At 41.3% G+C, this 16,724-nt stretch overlaps 1 protein-coding gene across 11 annotated transcripts in view; it reads left to right on the top strand.

Annotated features, from left to right (window-relative positions):
- The window catches only part of LOC106880794 (neural cell adhesion molecule L1.1-like), a 537,440-nt gene that overhangs the window by 402,703 nt on the left and 118,013 nt on the right, over positions 1-16,724 (top strand). For all 11 annotated transcript variants that reach the window (XR_016241963.1, XR_016241961.1, XR_016241962.1 and 8 more), the window contains one exon: positions 2,339-2,659. Coding sequence is in view for 8 of the 11 variants with exons in the window: in XM_089352677.1 (XP_089208803.1) it covers positions 2,339-2,659 (321 nt within the window). In the remaining 3 variants the exon portion in view is untranslated. The remainder of the gene's footprint in view (positions 1-2,338; positions 2,660-16,724) is intronic.

Here is a 16,724-nt window from a genome sequence, read left to right as displayed (position 1 = left end):
GTCATAGGTGCCCTGAGAATGACAGCGAAACGAGCTGATTACTACCTAGATCAGATTCCAGGAAACCCCAAAATGGCTGAAGTTCAAAAGATAGTGCTCATGGGAACTGCCCATATCCTACGTAAAATACTGTCTATGTGATCTCAAATTTTAAAGCAAACACATAATTTTCTTATGGTTTCTTAAACATTCACTTGAACAAAACTGTACAAATCCAAATATATGGTACCCTAGGCATAACACCTACATGAACTTCTAACTTGTTGTCTCTTGAGGTTTCTGGGTGAGACTTGGATCCAACTTGTACAAATGCAAAACAAAAGTCAAACATAAAATAATAATAACAATAATAAGAGAGGGAGAAGAGAGAAAGAAGGAGAATTGGATTGAACGTAGGGATCTTAAGTTTTCACTAGCATATGGTATGGAAGATGAAACTGTGTTTACATAGTTAGATAATGAAATAATAAAGTAATTATAATTTGCGCTGTGAAAAGAGGTTTTAGATGTGTGGTAGGTTGGAAAACAAAGTTCCTTATCTGAACGTTTTCTTGGGTTCTACTTCGTGTGGCAAGATATTAAAATGTGAGGTAACAGAATCTGAATGGAGCTACTGTATATAGGGTGGGGTGGGGAGAGCGGAGGTAATGTCGTGTTGGGAGAAGCAAGTGGTTAACGGAACTGAGAGACAGAGGGAGAGAGAGAGTCCATAGTTAGGCTGGGCGAAGACAGAACATGACGGGATGGAATTTTCAGAATTTAGAGTAATATAATTGATCAAATGGAATGGATTTAACTTGCCATTATAACAAACTGCTAGGTGAATAACACTGCGAAACAACAAACACTTTGGTTGCCAGTATGAAAGAATGATGATGATGATAATGATAATAATAATAATAATGATAATAATAATGATAATAATAATAATAATTATGCCCAGATGCAGTACCAGGCAGTTGCTCTCATGGCTTCTGATCTTAATTGATTGGAAGTGTTATCATGTACATTGTTTTGTCTTGGTATAAAAGATGGGCTACAGCAAATATTCTGCTTAATACCACAGATTTGCTTGTCAGTTGTTTGACTTTAACCAGTTGGGCATGTCCCTTAGTGGCTGACGATATGTGCATCTCTGATCATGAGCAGAAGTAGTAGGGGAGCATCATAGCCATGTATTGAGAGGAATTCTTTGGGGTTTGAATAATTCACCTTTGGAAACATGGGTGTTTTGCTCAGCATCCTTAAACAAACCTTATTCAGGGACCTTTTGAGCAGGATGGGCTACTCGACCTGAAGAAAATTCTAACTGGGCCCCACCTGCAAGGTAATGTGCTGTTTATCTTGATATGAGATCACTATGTCGTGCACATATGGTTGTGATGCATGTGCCTAGTGTACCCTTATCAGACGGGTAGTTATGATGGGTATAAAGGCTTCATATATTTTACCCCAGTGTCACTTTGATGGCATGCACTGCTCTCTCACTCAACAATAATAAGATAGAATTGGACCTTTGCATTCTTAACTAGAGCTATAACCAACAGGTTTTGGTCAGCCAAACTGTGATAAAATTAGATAAATGAATGAATAACAATAATAAATGAGCATGAAAGATAGGGAGAATTGGATTGAATGCAGGGGTCTTAAGTTTTTTCTAACATATGGTGTGGAAGACGAAACTGTGTTTACATGCATAGATAATGAAATAATAAAGTAATTATAATTTGCACTGTAAAAAGAGGTTTTAGATGTGTGGAAGGTTGGAAAACAAAGTTGCTTATCTGAACATCTTCTTGGCTTCTACTTCTTGTGGCAAGATTACTCTGTCAGTCTCACCATGAGAAGAGTTGAGCTTGAAAATGTCATCTGCATATCCAAAGGAAAAAAAAGCATAAGAGTGTATTCCAGTTGGTCCATATATGTGATGGTTTGCTAAGTTAGATCAAACAGTGAGTATTGTGCAACACCTTCTGATTATTGATATTAACAAAAATATTAAGTGTCCCAACTCTGAGGGTGTGGAAGGTGTGGGCCTGTGAGACCCTGGAATGGGGAACAGCAGCATCATGTACCTGAAAAGAAAGCTCACATTTAGCAGAACTCATAAACATACAATAGCCTGTTTTATTTTTCATCTAACTAAAAATATATAAACAATATTCATGAGATTACTATAATCACAGTTCCCTTATCCAGTAGAAATAAATATATATATATATATTTTTAAAATACACACACACACACACACACACACACACACACACACACACACACACACACACACACACATTCCATTCATTTATCAATAAAATTTTTGTCTCTTTTTCTATTTCAGTTTTACCAAAATCGGTCACAATCAAGGCTACTTCTGACACAGATCCAGTGGAAAATAAGAATAAAAGTTATGAATGCCTTATTAAAGACACCAACCCTGAATTTTCAGTCTATTGGTTGATTATTAAGAAAGATGGAAAACCAAAAAATGTTACAAAGTATATTTCAAATAAGCCAAGCAAATCAGGAAACCTGACCACTTTATCATCAAATCTGACATTAACTCTTAATAAGAATTTTCAGAAATTACAGTGTGTTGCATATTTTCCGGGTAAAAATGAATTTGTTAACCATTCAAAGGAACTCGATTTGCATATAAAATGTAAGTTTTTTTCCCTTATCTCTATAAAGCACAAAGTATAGATTTGTTCAAAATATTTTTGTGAAATATTTCTTCATTTCTAGATTTATATTTACCACAACAATGAGAAGATTACACAACTTCAATAGTTTTGAAAAGAGTTTTTTTTTATTGATTTACTTTTTTGTTATTGTAATATTGTATCTCTGACCAATTATGAACAAGTTGATCCCAAAATATTTGTGGTCATTTCTGTAATTTTCTTAAATCTACTAAAGCATCTACTTCATTGAGTTCTGATTTCTAGAGTAAGATGTATAATGTTGTGGAAGGATTCTGACCACTTCCTAATGATTAAACATGGACTGACACTTTTCTATAAAATAAAGAACTGTCGAGTTGATTCGAGCATTTGACAGAGAGTGTTTAACCTCATGTAGCAGCAGTAGTACTACATCATGTGAAGACCTTACTTTACCCCCAAATCAGAAAATACATCCAACGCAGTAGGATATAAAAATGGCAATGTGATATTCGAAGCTTGCGTTGAACATTGAAACTTTTTGGCACAAACAAAAAATTGTTTAACATGGAGGACTTATTGGCCCCCATGCAACAGCATCAACAACAACAACAACAGTAGCTACAACAGCAACTGCAACAGCAAAGCCAACATTTGCTTGGATTAAAATTAAAGAAGTTTAAAAATACTTAAGGTTCATACTCGCCAGAGAGCATAGCAAACTCAAGTGAAGAATTCAGCTATAATCCAGAAAAATGGATCACCTTCTCTGTATATTCTCAAAGATATGAAGAAATGTTCAAAGAAGAATGTAAAAATTGGATGGACGAGAAAAAAGTACTACTACTGTTAAGAAAGTTATTTCCTGCTGAACACGAAAAATATAGTAACTATATTCTGCTGAAGAAACTAGGTGAGATTTGTTGTGATGAAATAATGTTTGATTGAAAATTTTCAGCAAAAGATGTTCCCTGTTCAGTACTCACTGGCAGTGTTTAAATTTGGTTAAAAAAGATGATGAAGATTTTGTCACCTATGCAGGGGTTAAGAGATTGTGAAAAATTCGAATTAAATTAAGTAACCCTTGACATGTTCAAATGTTTAATTTTTGATCAAGCAAAGATGCAGATATACATTTCTGAATATTAACAAAATTAGAACAAGACCAAAAATTAACTCTATAGACTGTAGCAGAAGAATGTCAGAGGATTATGAATTTAAGAGATGACGCAGATAAAATTGAAGAAAGCGATTGCTCTCATATTCATTCATGTTGACCTGAAACAGATAAAAAAAAGAAAGAAATGTCAAGACCAAATCCATGCTATGGGAGCAGAGGTTTACATTTCAATGTAACTGCCCATTTAAAAATCTAAAATGCTTTGAGTGTGGAAAAATAGGTCACAAAAGCTCACATTGTAGAATGAAACGAAAAAAAATAAAGGTTGAATGAAAGAAATTCTGGCAAGAAGGTATTGTCATCAGAAATCCTAAGCAAGGCTCAGAAAAGAAACTTTGTGTTCATAAAAATGAATAAAGTGAATATCAAGTTACAATTGGATACAGGCAATGATATCACAATAATTAAGCCTTTAGTGTTTAAACTGGCGATAACTGGCTGAAAATTATTCCTCTTTATTTGTTTGAACCAATCGAATCTGGCCGTATCTGATTTCTCTCCAAAATCACTAAAAAGATAAACAAATCACATTATTGAATTCTCGTAGCTTTGAGATAATGCGAGATAAAGCCTTTCCCACCTTTATTCAAGTAAAAATACGGTGAAATTTTTGAGACTTCTTGGTTTTTAATGATATGGCATCAGCAAGTAGCGATTCCAACTTCAAAGATTTTACTCTTGATGATGTACAAAATATAAATGAAAACAGCAATGATTTGTCTTCAGACAAATCATATTCACATTTATGAATCTTTGTCAGACGAGGAAAATTTTGATAATGAAAGTGATAAAAACGATATTGTAAACATTATGGCAACATGGTTGAAGATTACTACATCAACTACAGTTCCTGATTTCACAGAAAAGACTAATCCATAATACAGTCTACCTCCCAATGCTCAATGATTGGACTATTCTTTTTTTATTTTTACTGAAAAATGTTTTTGAAACTGTCACGGAGGAAACAAGTGTTCAACGCATAATTTATTTTCATGGGAGACCCGATCCATTATGACAGCCAATTGATACTGTGGAAATGCGAGCTTTTTTTTACTATAAACATTATGTTTGGTATCAAGCAACTTACTCAACTGAGGAACTACTGGAATCCTGATATAAGGTATGGTGATCCATATATCTCCAGCATTATGTCTAACTATAGTTAATTCATATATTATGTAGAAAGCCACAAGGTACCTTCACCACCAAAGGACTACAACCATTTGAAATTTCGGGTTGACATCACATCTCAGTTACGTGAGGGCTTTTCTTCCAGAAAGCACTGAACTGGGAGAAAAGCAAAATTAACTGAGGTGGATGTCAACAGACTTCCATAAAGTGGGAAAAATGAATGGTAGGAAAACAGTTTGCAGACTGTGTTCACTGCAAAACAGAAAAACTCAGAAAGAATATCAGTTTGAGACCTCATATATGTGTTCTTTTTGCAAAGTGTTCTTGTGTAAAGGGTGGTATGAACAGTTTCACGATAGAAACATGACATTACTATATTTTGTTGTTTGATAGTAATACTATCATGGATTTTTTTCATTTATTAGAAATAATATGTGAAAGTGCAAAATACATATTTATTTTCAGTATGTTACACACCTGTATTCACCTTTGCCTCACTTGTTAATGAGTTTTTTGTATTAGATGCATTCTGTTATGTAAATGTTTTCATTAAATTGTATAAGAGTACATAGCCAATGGTATATTGACTAGTAAAAGAGTTTTGCACCTTATTTTCAATAAGAATGTTTGATTGAAATACAGGGAAGGAATAAAATCTTGTACTGATTATAATTGTAATTCAAATTAATGTGCTTCATCTTGAAAAACAGCAACATTTTTAATGGTTGAGATCTGGGATAATTTTAGCAACAAATCAAACAGGTAAGATGCATTAAGAATTTCAATTTTAGTGCTTATCCATAATGTATTTGAATTTACACCTGTTAATTAAATTTACTTGCCCATAAAAGTAAAATTTAATCAACAAGATCAGCTAAAATTGCATAACTATAATCCACTGGTATTTAAGTACCCACTGACAAAATTTCAAATCTGTATATAAAAAATAACAGGGTTACAAGCAATTATTGTGGACACTCCTCTTGAACCTGAATAATTCAAAATAACGTGAACAAATAAGCATTACATTTGTCAGATTAATCATCATCATCATCATCGTCGTTTAACGTCCGCTTTCCATGCTAGCATGGGTTGGACGATTTGACTGAGGACTGGTGAAACCGGATGGCAACACCAGGCTCCAATCCAATTTGGCATAGTTTCTACAGCTGGATGCCCTTCCTAACGCCAACCACTCAAAGAGTGTAGTGGGTGCTTTTACGTGTCACCCGCATGAAAACGGCCACGCTCGAAATGGTGTCTTTTATGTGCCACCCGCACAAGAGCCAGTCCAGGGGCACTGGTAACGATCTCGCTCGAAAACCCTACAAAGGCCAGTCAGGCGGTATATATATATATATATATATATATATATATATATATATATATATATATATATGTCTGTACGTATCGTCGTCGTCGTTTAACGTCCGCTTTCCATGCTAGCATGGGTTGGACGATTTGACTGAGGACTGGTGAAACCAGATGGCTACACCAGGCTCCAATCTGATTTGGCAGTGTTTCTACAGCTGGATGAGCTGGATGCCCTTCCTAACGCCAACCACTCAGAGAGTGTAGTGGGTGCTTTTACGTGTCCCCCGCACGAAGGCCAGTCAGGCGGTACTGGCAACTGCCACGCTCATCTCGCTCGAGAAACCTCATGTGTCACCCGCACAAGAGCCAGCCCAGGGGCACCAGCAACGATCCCGCTCAAAAATCCCACAACAACCCCACACAAGAGCCAGTTCAGGGGCACCGGCAACGATCTCACTCGAAGAAATTTCATGTGTCACCAGCACAAGAGCCAGTCCAGGGGCACCGGCAACGATCCCGCTCGGAAGATTTCATGTGTTGCCCGCACATGAGCCAATCCAGGGGCACTGGCAGCGATCCCGGTCGAAAGACTTCATGTGTCGCCCGCACATGAGCGAGTCCAGGGGCACTGGCGACGATCCCGTCCCGCTCAAAACATTTCATGTGTCACCCGCACAAGAGCCAGCACAGGGGCACCGGCAACGATCCCGTCCGAAAGATTCCATGTGTCGCCCGCACACGAGCCAGACCAGGGGCACCTGCAACGATCTCGCTCGAAAAACCTCATGTGTCACCCGCACAAGAGCCGGTCCAGGGGCACCGGCAACGATCTCGCTCGAAAGATTTCATGTGTCGCCCGCACATGAGCCAGTCCAGGGGCACCGGCAACGATCTCACTCGAAAAACCTCGTGTGTCACCCGCAGAAGAGCCGGCCCAGGGGCACTGGAAACGATCCCGCTCGAAACATTTCATGTGTCACACGCACAAGAGCCAGTCCAGGGGCACTGGGAACGACCCTGCTCGAAAAATTTCATGTGTCACCCGCACATGAGCCAGTCCAGGGGCACCGGCAACGATCTCGCTCGAAAAAAACCTCATGTGACACCCGCACAAGAGCCAGCCCAGGGGCACCGGCAACGATCTCGCTCGAAAGATTTCATGTGGCGCGCGCACATGAGCCAGTCCAGGGACACTGGCCACAAACCCCGCTCGAAAGATTTCATGTGTCACCCGCACAAGAGCCAGTCCAGGGGCACTGGCAACGATCTCGCTCGAGAGATATCATGTGTCGCCCACACATGAGCCAGTCCAGGGGCACTGGCAACGATCCCGCTCGAAAGATTTCATGTGTCGCCCACACATGAGCCAGACCAGGGGCACCTGCAACGATCTCGCTCGAAAAACCTCATGTGTCACCCGCACAAGAGCCGGCCCAGAGCACCGGCAACGATCTCGCTCGAAAGATTTCATGTGTCGCCCGCACATGAGCCAGTCCAGGGGCACCGGCAACGATCTCACTCGAAAAACCATGTGTCACCCGCACAAGAGCCGGCCCAGGGGTGTCGCCCGCACATGAGCCAGTCCATGGGCACTGGCAACGACCCTGCTCGAAAAATTTCATATGTCGCTCGCACATGAGCCAGTTCAGGGGCACCGGCAACGATCTCGCTCAAAAAAAAACCTCATGTGTCACCCGCACAAGAGCCAGTCCAGAGGTACTGGCAATGATCCCGCTCGAAAGATTTCATGTGTCGCCCGCACATGAGCCAGTCTAGGGGCACTGGCAACGACCCTGCTCGAAAAATTTCATGTGTCGCCCGCACATGAGCCAGTCCAGGGGCACTGGCAACGATCCCGCTCGAAAGATTTCATGTGTCGCCCGCACATGAGCCAGTCCAGGGGCACCGGCAGCGATCTCGCTCGAAAAACGTCATGTGTCACCCGCACAAGAGCCAGTCCATGGGCACTGGCAATGATCTCGCATGAAAGATATCATGTGTCGCCCGCACATGAGCCAGTCCAGGGGCACTGGCAACGATCCCGCTTGAAAGATTTCATGTGTCGACCGCACATGAGCCAGTCCAGGGGCACTGGCAATGATCTCGCTCGAAAGATATCATGTGTCGCCCGCACATGAACCAGTCCAGGGGCACCAGCAACGATCTCGCTCGAAAAAAACCTGATGTGTCACCCGCACAAGAGCCAGTCCAGGGGCACTGGTAACGATCTCGCACGAAAGATATCATGTGTCGCCCGCACATGAGCCAGTCCAGGGGCACTGGCAACGATCCCGCTCGAAAGATTTCATGTGTCGCCCGCACATGAGCCGGTCCGGGGGCACCGGCAACGATCTCGCTCCAAAAACCTGATGTGTCACCCGCACAAGAGCCGGCCCAGGGGCACCGGCAACGATCTCGCTTGAAAGATTTCATGTGTCACCCAGACATGAGCCAGTCCAGGGGCACTGGCAACGATCCCGCTCAAAACATTTCATGTGTCACCCGCACAAGAGCCAGTCCAGGGGCACTGGCAATGATCTCGCTCGAAAGATATCATGTGTCGCCCACACATGAGCCAGACCAGGGGCACTGGCAGCGAACCCGCTCGAAAGATTTCATGTGTCGCCCGCACATGAGCCAGTCCAGGGGCACTGGCAACGATCCCGCTCAAAACATTTCATGTGTCACCTGCACAAGAGCCAGTCCATGGGCACTGTCAACGATCTCGCTTGAAAGATATCATGTGTCGCCCGCACATGAGCCAGTCCAGGGGCACTGGCAACGATCCCGCTCGAAACATTTCATGTGTCACCCGCACATGAGCCAGTCCAGTGGCACCGGCAACGATCTCGCTCGAAAAAAAAGAAAACCTCATGTGTCACCCGCACAAGAGCCAGTCCAGGGGCACTGGTAACGATCTCGCACGAAAGATATTATGTGTGGGCGACACATGAGCCAGTCCGGGGGCACTGGCAAACTATCCCAATCGAAAGATTTCGTGTGTTGCCTGCACATGGGCCAGTCCAGGAGCACTGTCAACGATCTCGCTCGAAAATCCCATGAGAGCCCCGCACAAAGCCAGTTCAGGGGTACGGCAACAATCTATTTCACCCGCACAAGAGCCAGTCCATGGGCACTGGCAATGATCTCGCATGAAAGATATCGTGTGTCGCCCGCACATGAACCAGTCCAGGGGCACTGGCAATGATCTCGCTCGAAAGATATCATGTGTCGCCCGCACATGAGCCAGTCCAGGGGCACCAGCAACGATCTCGCTCGAAAAAAACCTGATGTGTCACCCGCACAAGAGCCAGTCCAGGGGCACTGGCAACGATCTCGCACGAAAGATATCATGTGTCGCCCGCACATGAGCCAGTCCAGGGGCACTAGCAACGATCCCGCTCGAAAGATTTCATGTGTCGCCCGCACATGAGCCGGTCCGGGGGCACCGGCAACGATCTCGCTCTAAAAACCTCATGTGTCACCCGCACAAGAGCCGGCCCAGGGGCACCGGCAACGATCTCGCTTGAAAGATTTCATGTGTCACCCACACATGAGCCAGTCCAGGGGCACTGGCAACGATCCCGCTCAAAACATTTCATGTGTCACCCGCACAAGAGCCAGTCCAGGGGCACTGGCAATGATCTCGCTCGAAAGATATCATGTGTCGCCCACACATGTGCCAGACCAGGGGCACTGGCAGCGATCCCGCTCGAAAGATTTCATGTGTCGCCCGCACATGAGCCAGTCCGGGGGCACTGGCATCGAACCCGCTCGAAAGATTTCAAGTGTCGCCCGCACATGAGCCAGTCCAGGGGTACTGGCAACGATCTCGCTCGAAACATTTCATGTGTCACCCGCACAAGAGCCAGTCCATGGGCACTGTCAACGATCTCGCTCGAAAGATTTCATGTGTCACCCGCACATGAGCCAGTCCAGTGGCACCGGCAACGATCTCGCTCGAAAAAAAAAAATCCTCATGTGTCACCCGCACAAGAGCCAGTCCAGGGGCACTGGCAACGATCTCGCACGAAAGATATCATGTGTGGGCGACACATGAGCCAGTCCGGGGGCACTGGCAAACTATCCCGCTCGAAAGATTTCATGTGTTGCCTGCACATGGGCCAGTCCAGGAGCACTGTCAACGATCTCGCTCGAAAATCCCATGACAGCCCCGCACAAAGCCAGTTCAGGGGTATGGCAACAATCTATTTCTATTTCACTTGCCTCAACAGGTTGTAGTAACGCTGTGCACATGCGTAGTCTCACGCATGCGTGGAATTCAACCTCCAAACTTTCCCGCTTTGATCGATCTCTTTCTTGCTGGCCAGCGATTGAGCAAGGACGTTTCTAGTTGTCTCTCCATCTTTCGAACTGGCGCTAGACAGCTCACATCAATATACCAACGTCCCAACAACCATGTTCTCACACACCGAAGACGTCTCAACAAACAAGATTAAAGATGTATATTTTCCACCTTGAATAAATGTTGTTTGTGTTGATAGTTTGGAGTTCAGCGTTGCCGTTAATTCCTAATTTAATATAGGAAAGTCAGGTGTACATCTAATGATGTATAACCCACTTTCCTATAAAGTGGTGACCCCGACGTGATTCAGACACGCAGCCCGCTGAGCTACAATAACAACTATTTCTATATAACTGATAACCAACATTCCTACAAAGTGGTGACCCCGACTAAGAAAAAACGCGGCCATGGATTCTGGACTACCAACCTATAAAGTGGTGACCCTCCGACGTGATTCAAACACGCAGCCCGTTGAGCTATTTAACACTTTCCTATAAAGTGGTGACCCCGATTAAGAAAAAACGCGGCCATGGATTCTGGACTACCAACCTATAACTGGTGACCCCGACTACAGAACAAATGCGGCCATGGAGACTGAACTACCAAGCAACGATGACCACCAACGCCACCAACATCTCCAACCATAGTCAACACGACTTACTATGTACACCGAACTAAATCACCGCGGCAAATCTCTCTCTTCGATTCTGTTAGGTGACTTAGCTTCACCACGATAATAAACAGACAAGAATTACAGCCTGCGATACTTCCAATTGTGTACTCAAGAACTTGGTATAAAGCTCTCACGTGTACTGACTTTCTATCTGCTGTAATATCTCACATACATATAGACGGCCTGTCTTTTATTATGTTCTTATATGTCGCATTCACACTCTCACATACACATACATCTTTTATGCTACACTAAATATCTCTTGTTATTCATTTTATACGGTTGTGTTTATCATCTTCTATCGTCACATGCGAACAATTTCATCTTGGGTTAAAAACCTCATCAAGGTCGACGGTAATGGTCGTACAGAGATTATCTCTGTACGACCATCTGTAAAAGCGTACCTCTTCAAACACCATCATCACCAAGCAGCCTTTTCGCCACCAGCTTCGTTCAACCAAGATTACCACCGCGACGACAACAACTACTACTACCAACTACAAGCATTCCCCCGACGTCGCCAACAGTTTCAACAGGACATCATTACCACCACACATACAGAACACAGCTATATTACAGTTCCTGCGCCGACGTCTTCACTACCAATGTACTGTCTACCACAATGTCGTGCGCCAACAACCCCACCACCAGGGACACACCATATCAAACACTCGGTTTTATCTTTACTGTATGAGTGGAATTTTCCCTTCTCGCACAACAGTCAGAACTAACCGACTAGGATATTTAATACCAGGTAACAGGTCTCAACTAGCATCCGACGCTCAACTATAGCTCTGCTCACTGACCATGACTTCCTGCGTATTAACATTTATAGAATATTCCGTACCAGGTAACAGGTCACAACTAGCATCCGATGCTCAACTTCAGCTCTGCTCACTGACCACAACCTCCTGCGTATGGACATACTATAATCTTGTGTAACTCTTATACGAACTGGATTTTTTCTCTACAGACACTTTTAATATGTTTTGTGTTTTTTTTCTCTCTCACACACACTTGTACACTCATATATTTTCTTTCCTTTCAGTACATTGCATGCATGTATCACACGAGTGTACATTTCATTTCTTTCATTTTTCTTTGTGTGTGTTTGTGCTACATCTTGTGGGTGGTTTTCAGTGGCCATCCTGCCTCAGGCGTTCCAACAGAATTTTATTTTATATTATCGTGCGTTCCGCACTGGCAAGCGAGCCCTGTAGTAACGCTGTGCGCATGCGTAGTCTCACGCATGCGTGGAATTCAACATCCAAGCTTTCCCGCTTTGATCGATCTCTTTCTTGCTGGCCAGCGATTGAGCAAGGACGTGTCTAGCTGTCTCTCTATCTTTCGAACTCGCGCTAGACAGCTCACATCAATATACCAACGTCCCAACAACCATGTTCTCACACACCGAAGACGTCTCAACAAACAAGATTAAAGATGTATATTTTCCACCTTGAATAAATGTTGTTTGTGTTGATAGTTTGGAGTTCAGCGTTGCCGTTAATTCCTAATTTAATATAGGAAAGTCAGGTGTACATCTAATGATGTATAACCCACTTTCCTGTAAAGTCTTCGCAAGTGGGGTTTAGTGTCCAATTTTAATTTAACTCGATTTCGATTTCACTTGCCTCAACAGGTCTTCACAAGTGGAATTTAGTGTCCAATGAAGGAAGGAAGGTACGCATAAGTGGGCTGGCTGGGCCTTAGATTTAGGTCTCACTTGGCTTGCCGGGTCTTCTCGCGCACAGTATATTTCCAAAGGTCTCGGTCAGAAGTCATCGCCTCGGTGAGGCCCAATGTTCGAAGGTCGTGCCTTACCACCTCATCCCAGGTCTTCCTGGGCCTACCTCTTCCACAGGTTCCCTCAACTGTTAAGGTGTGGCACTTTTTCACACAGCTATCCTCATCCATTCTCGCTACATGACCATACCAGCGCAGTCGTCTCTCTTGCACACTACAACTGATGCTTCGTAAGTTCAACTTTTCTCTCAAGGTACTGATACTCTGTCTAGTATGCACACTAACATTACACATCCATCGGAGCATACTGGCTTCATTCCTTGCGAGCCTACGCATGTCCTCAGCAGTCACAGCCCATGTTTCACTGCCATGAAGCATGGCTGTTCGTACACATGCGTCATACAGTTTGCCTTTTACTCTGAGTGAGAGACCGTTTGTCGCCAGCAGAGGTAAGAGCTCTCTGAACTTTGCCCAGGCTATTCTAATTCTAGCAGCTACGCTTTCAGTGCACCCACCTCCACTGCTAATTTGGTCACCAAGATAGCGGAAGCTATAAACCACTTCTAGTTTTTCTCCCTGGAATGTGGCAGAAGTTGTTTTCTGCACATTTCCAGTATTTATAGCTCCAGAACATCTGTTGCAAACAAAAACTAACTTCCTAGTTAACCTTCCTTTGATATTGCTGCACCTCTTATGTGTCCATAGCTTGCATTGGGTGCATCTTATAGAGTTACTTCCCACTCCTTTTCTACAGATCGAGCAGGGCCATCTACCTGAAGGGGTTTGTGTTTTGTCTGCCTTCCTACTTACGAGGACTTTGGTTTTAGCTAGGTTGACTCTAAGGCCCTTCGATTCTAGTCCTTGCTTCCATACCTGAAACTTCTCTAATTGTGATAGTGACTCAGCAATTAGTGCAAGGTCATCAGCATAGAGGAGCTCCCAGGGGCATCCTGTCTTGAATTCCTCTGTTATAGCCTGGAGAACTATGATAAATAGGAGGGGGCTGAGGACAGAACCTTGGTGGACCCCTACCTCCACCCGGAATTTTTCACTGTACTCTCTGCCAATCCTCACCTTACTGACAGAGTTTCTGTACATGGCTCGCACAGCTCTCACTAACCATTCTTCTATCCCTAGTTTCCTCATTGACCACCAGATGAGAGATCGGGGGACCCTGTCAAAGGCTTTCTCCATATCAACGAAAGCCAGGAACAGAGGTTTATCCTTGGCTAGGTATTTCTCCTGAAGCTGTCTTACCAGAAATATAGCATCAGTGGTGCTTTTCCCAGGCACAAAACCAAACTGCATCTCATCTAAGCTGACTCGCTCCCTAAGCAGTTGAGTTATGACCCTCTCCGTGACTTTCATTACCTGATCTAAAAGCTTGATACCTCTGTAATTATTTGTATCTAAAGTGTCACCTTTACCATTGTAGCAGTTGATTATGGTGCTGCTACACCAGTCATTGGGTATGACTCCTTCGTGTATCACCTGGTTCGTAATACGGGTGGCTAGGCTATAGCTGACACTCGAACACTAAAGAGTTAACACAGATACAGGGAGAAAATTGGGAAACCTAAATAAAAAGAAACTTTAAAAATTGCAAGTGGTGTTTCTGGAAAGAAATTACATTTCAAAGGTGAAAAGATAAGTAATGTTACATTTCATGGAAAAACCTTGAAAGCCAAAGTTTTTGTACTAAATAATAGGACAAATTTATTTGGAACAGACTAAATGGAATTATTTAACTTATGGGACCTTCCCATATATTTTTCCTGTAAAAATGTGAATGGTCTTTCCACCAGTACAACTCAGGTGTCAGAGGAATTAAAGTAAGAATTAAAAATGATTTTTCCTGAAGTTTTTTTTCTGATGAATTAGGTCTTTGCACCAAAAGAAAACATTATACCGGTATTTAAACCAAAACAAACTGTACCTTTCACAACATAGAAACAAGTCAATGAGGAATTGAATAAACTTGAAAAACTTGAGGTTATTGGAAAAATTGATTATGCTGAATGGGCATCACCAACAGTTTAAGTCAAGGAAAAGAAAACAAAATCCAGGTATGCATTGATTTTTCAACAGAGTTAAACAAGTGTATAATGATCACTCATAATTACTTGTTACCAAGTCCAGAAGAAATTTTTGCTAAGTCAAATGGAGGAAATTTTTTTTCAAAGCAAACCTACAGATAAAAGTGGATTAGGCGTGTTCAAAAATATTAACAATAAACACTCATAAGGGATTATATCAATTTAATAAATTTCCTTCTGGCATAAAAGTTGCTCCAACTATATTCCAACTTGAGATGGATACGACACTTACAGAGTGCAACTTTGTGATGACCTGCCTGGATGATATATTAATTAAAAGTGAATCTTGAGACCTATATGTAGAGCATGTAAAATATGTGTTGAAAAAAATAAAGGATTACATTTTCACTTTGAGTGTGAATTCTTACCGAAAATTAAATGTTTAAGGCAAATTATTGATAAAGATGGTCATCAACAAAATCCGTTGAAAGCAAATGCAATTAAAAATATACCCCCTTTGACAACTATATCTACTTAAAATCTTTTTTTGGACTTGCAAACTATTATCAAAGTGATATACCATAGATATATAAGGTAAGAGCTCCACTAAATAATCTACTAAAAAAAGATGTAGAAGTGAAATTGGTCTGAAAACTGTCCGAAGGCATTCGACAAAATGAAAAAAATATTAACATCTGATTTGTTGTTAGTGCATTTCGATCTTGTATCAGAGATTGTTGTAGCTTCACAATGCCTCTGAGTATGGTATCAGCAGTAATGCTACATAAATATAAAGATAGTAACATGAAGACTGTGGTTCATGCCTCACATTCTCTGATACCAGCAGAAAAGAATTACAGCCAAATTGAGAAATAATATTATTATTATTATATATATTTATAATAATAATAATAATAATAATAATAGGGATAAAATCCAAAATTACAGGTAAAAACCCAATTAAAATCAATTTATTAAAAATTAAAATTAAATTAAGTTTCACAGAGTAAAATATATATAAATATATAGTTTTAGGGAAAAGAACCAAGTTTCATGAACTCATCGATGAAAATCCACTGTCACATATAGAAAAATTAATAATTAAAAGCACAATAAATGAGTATAATATAATACAAAGTAAATATTATAAGATAAAGATAATAAAATGACTACACGTGTTTCATAACTAATTTTCAAATAGAAAGGAAATTTAAATCGATTAAAATTATCGAAAATCAATTCTATTCAAAAATACAGCTAATCTTCAGGTCAAAATACAACAATAATAATAAATAAATGTATATATCAACCAACAATAAGTACCAAATGAATTTATATAAAATACTTATTGTATAAAGATAGAAAAATATTATTATTAAAAATATCAAAATAATAAACATTCCATAATCAACCCTACATCCATTATAATATATGCTAACAAGTATATTATATACAAAATCCAGCTTAAATAAATTTTTATCGTTTTAAATACAATTTGAACGAAGTTTCAAGTTAAAATGATAATAAAGATAATATTAGCACGTATTTAAACGATACAATAGTTAAAGCTAGACTATTTAAGACTAAAAACGTTTATTTAATTATCATTAAAAATCAATTGAATAATAAAAATACAAGAATACTTATTTTTTTAAATGATGATATAAACAAAGTAAAATGT

This window comes from Octopus bimaculoides, chromosome 5, assembly GCF_046866305.1.
Source record: "Octopus bimaculoides isolate indiv1 chromosome 5, ASM4686630v1, whole genome shotgun sequence".
NCBI classification, from domain to species: Eukaryota; Metazoa; Mollusca; class Cephalopoda; order Octopoda; family Octopodidae; genus Octopus; species Octopus bimaculoides.
This window is presented reverse-complemented; position numbering and strand designations above follow the sequence as displayed.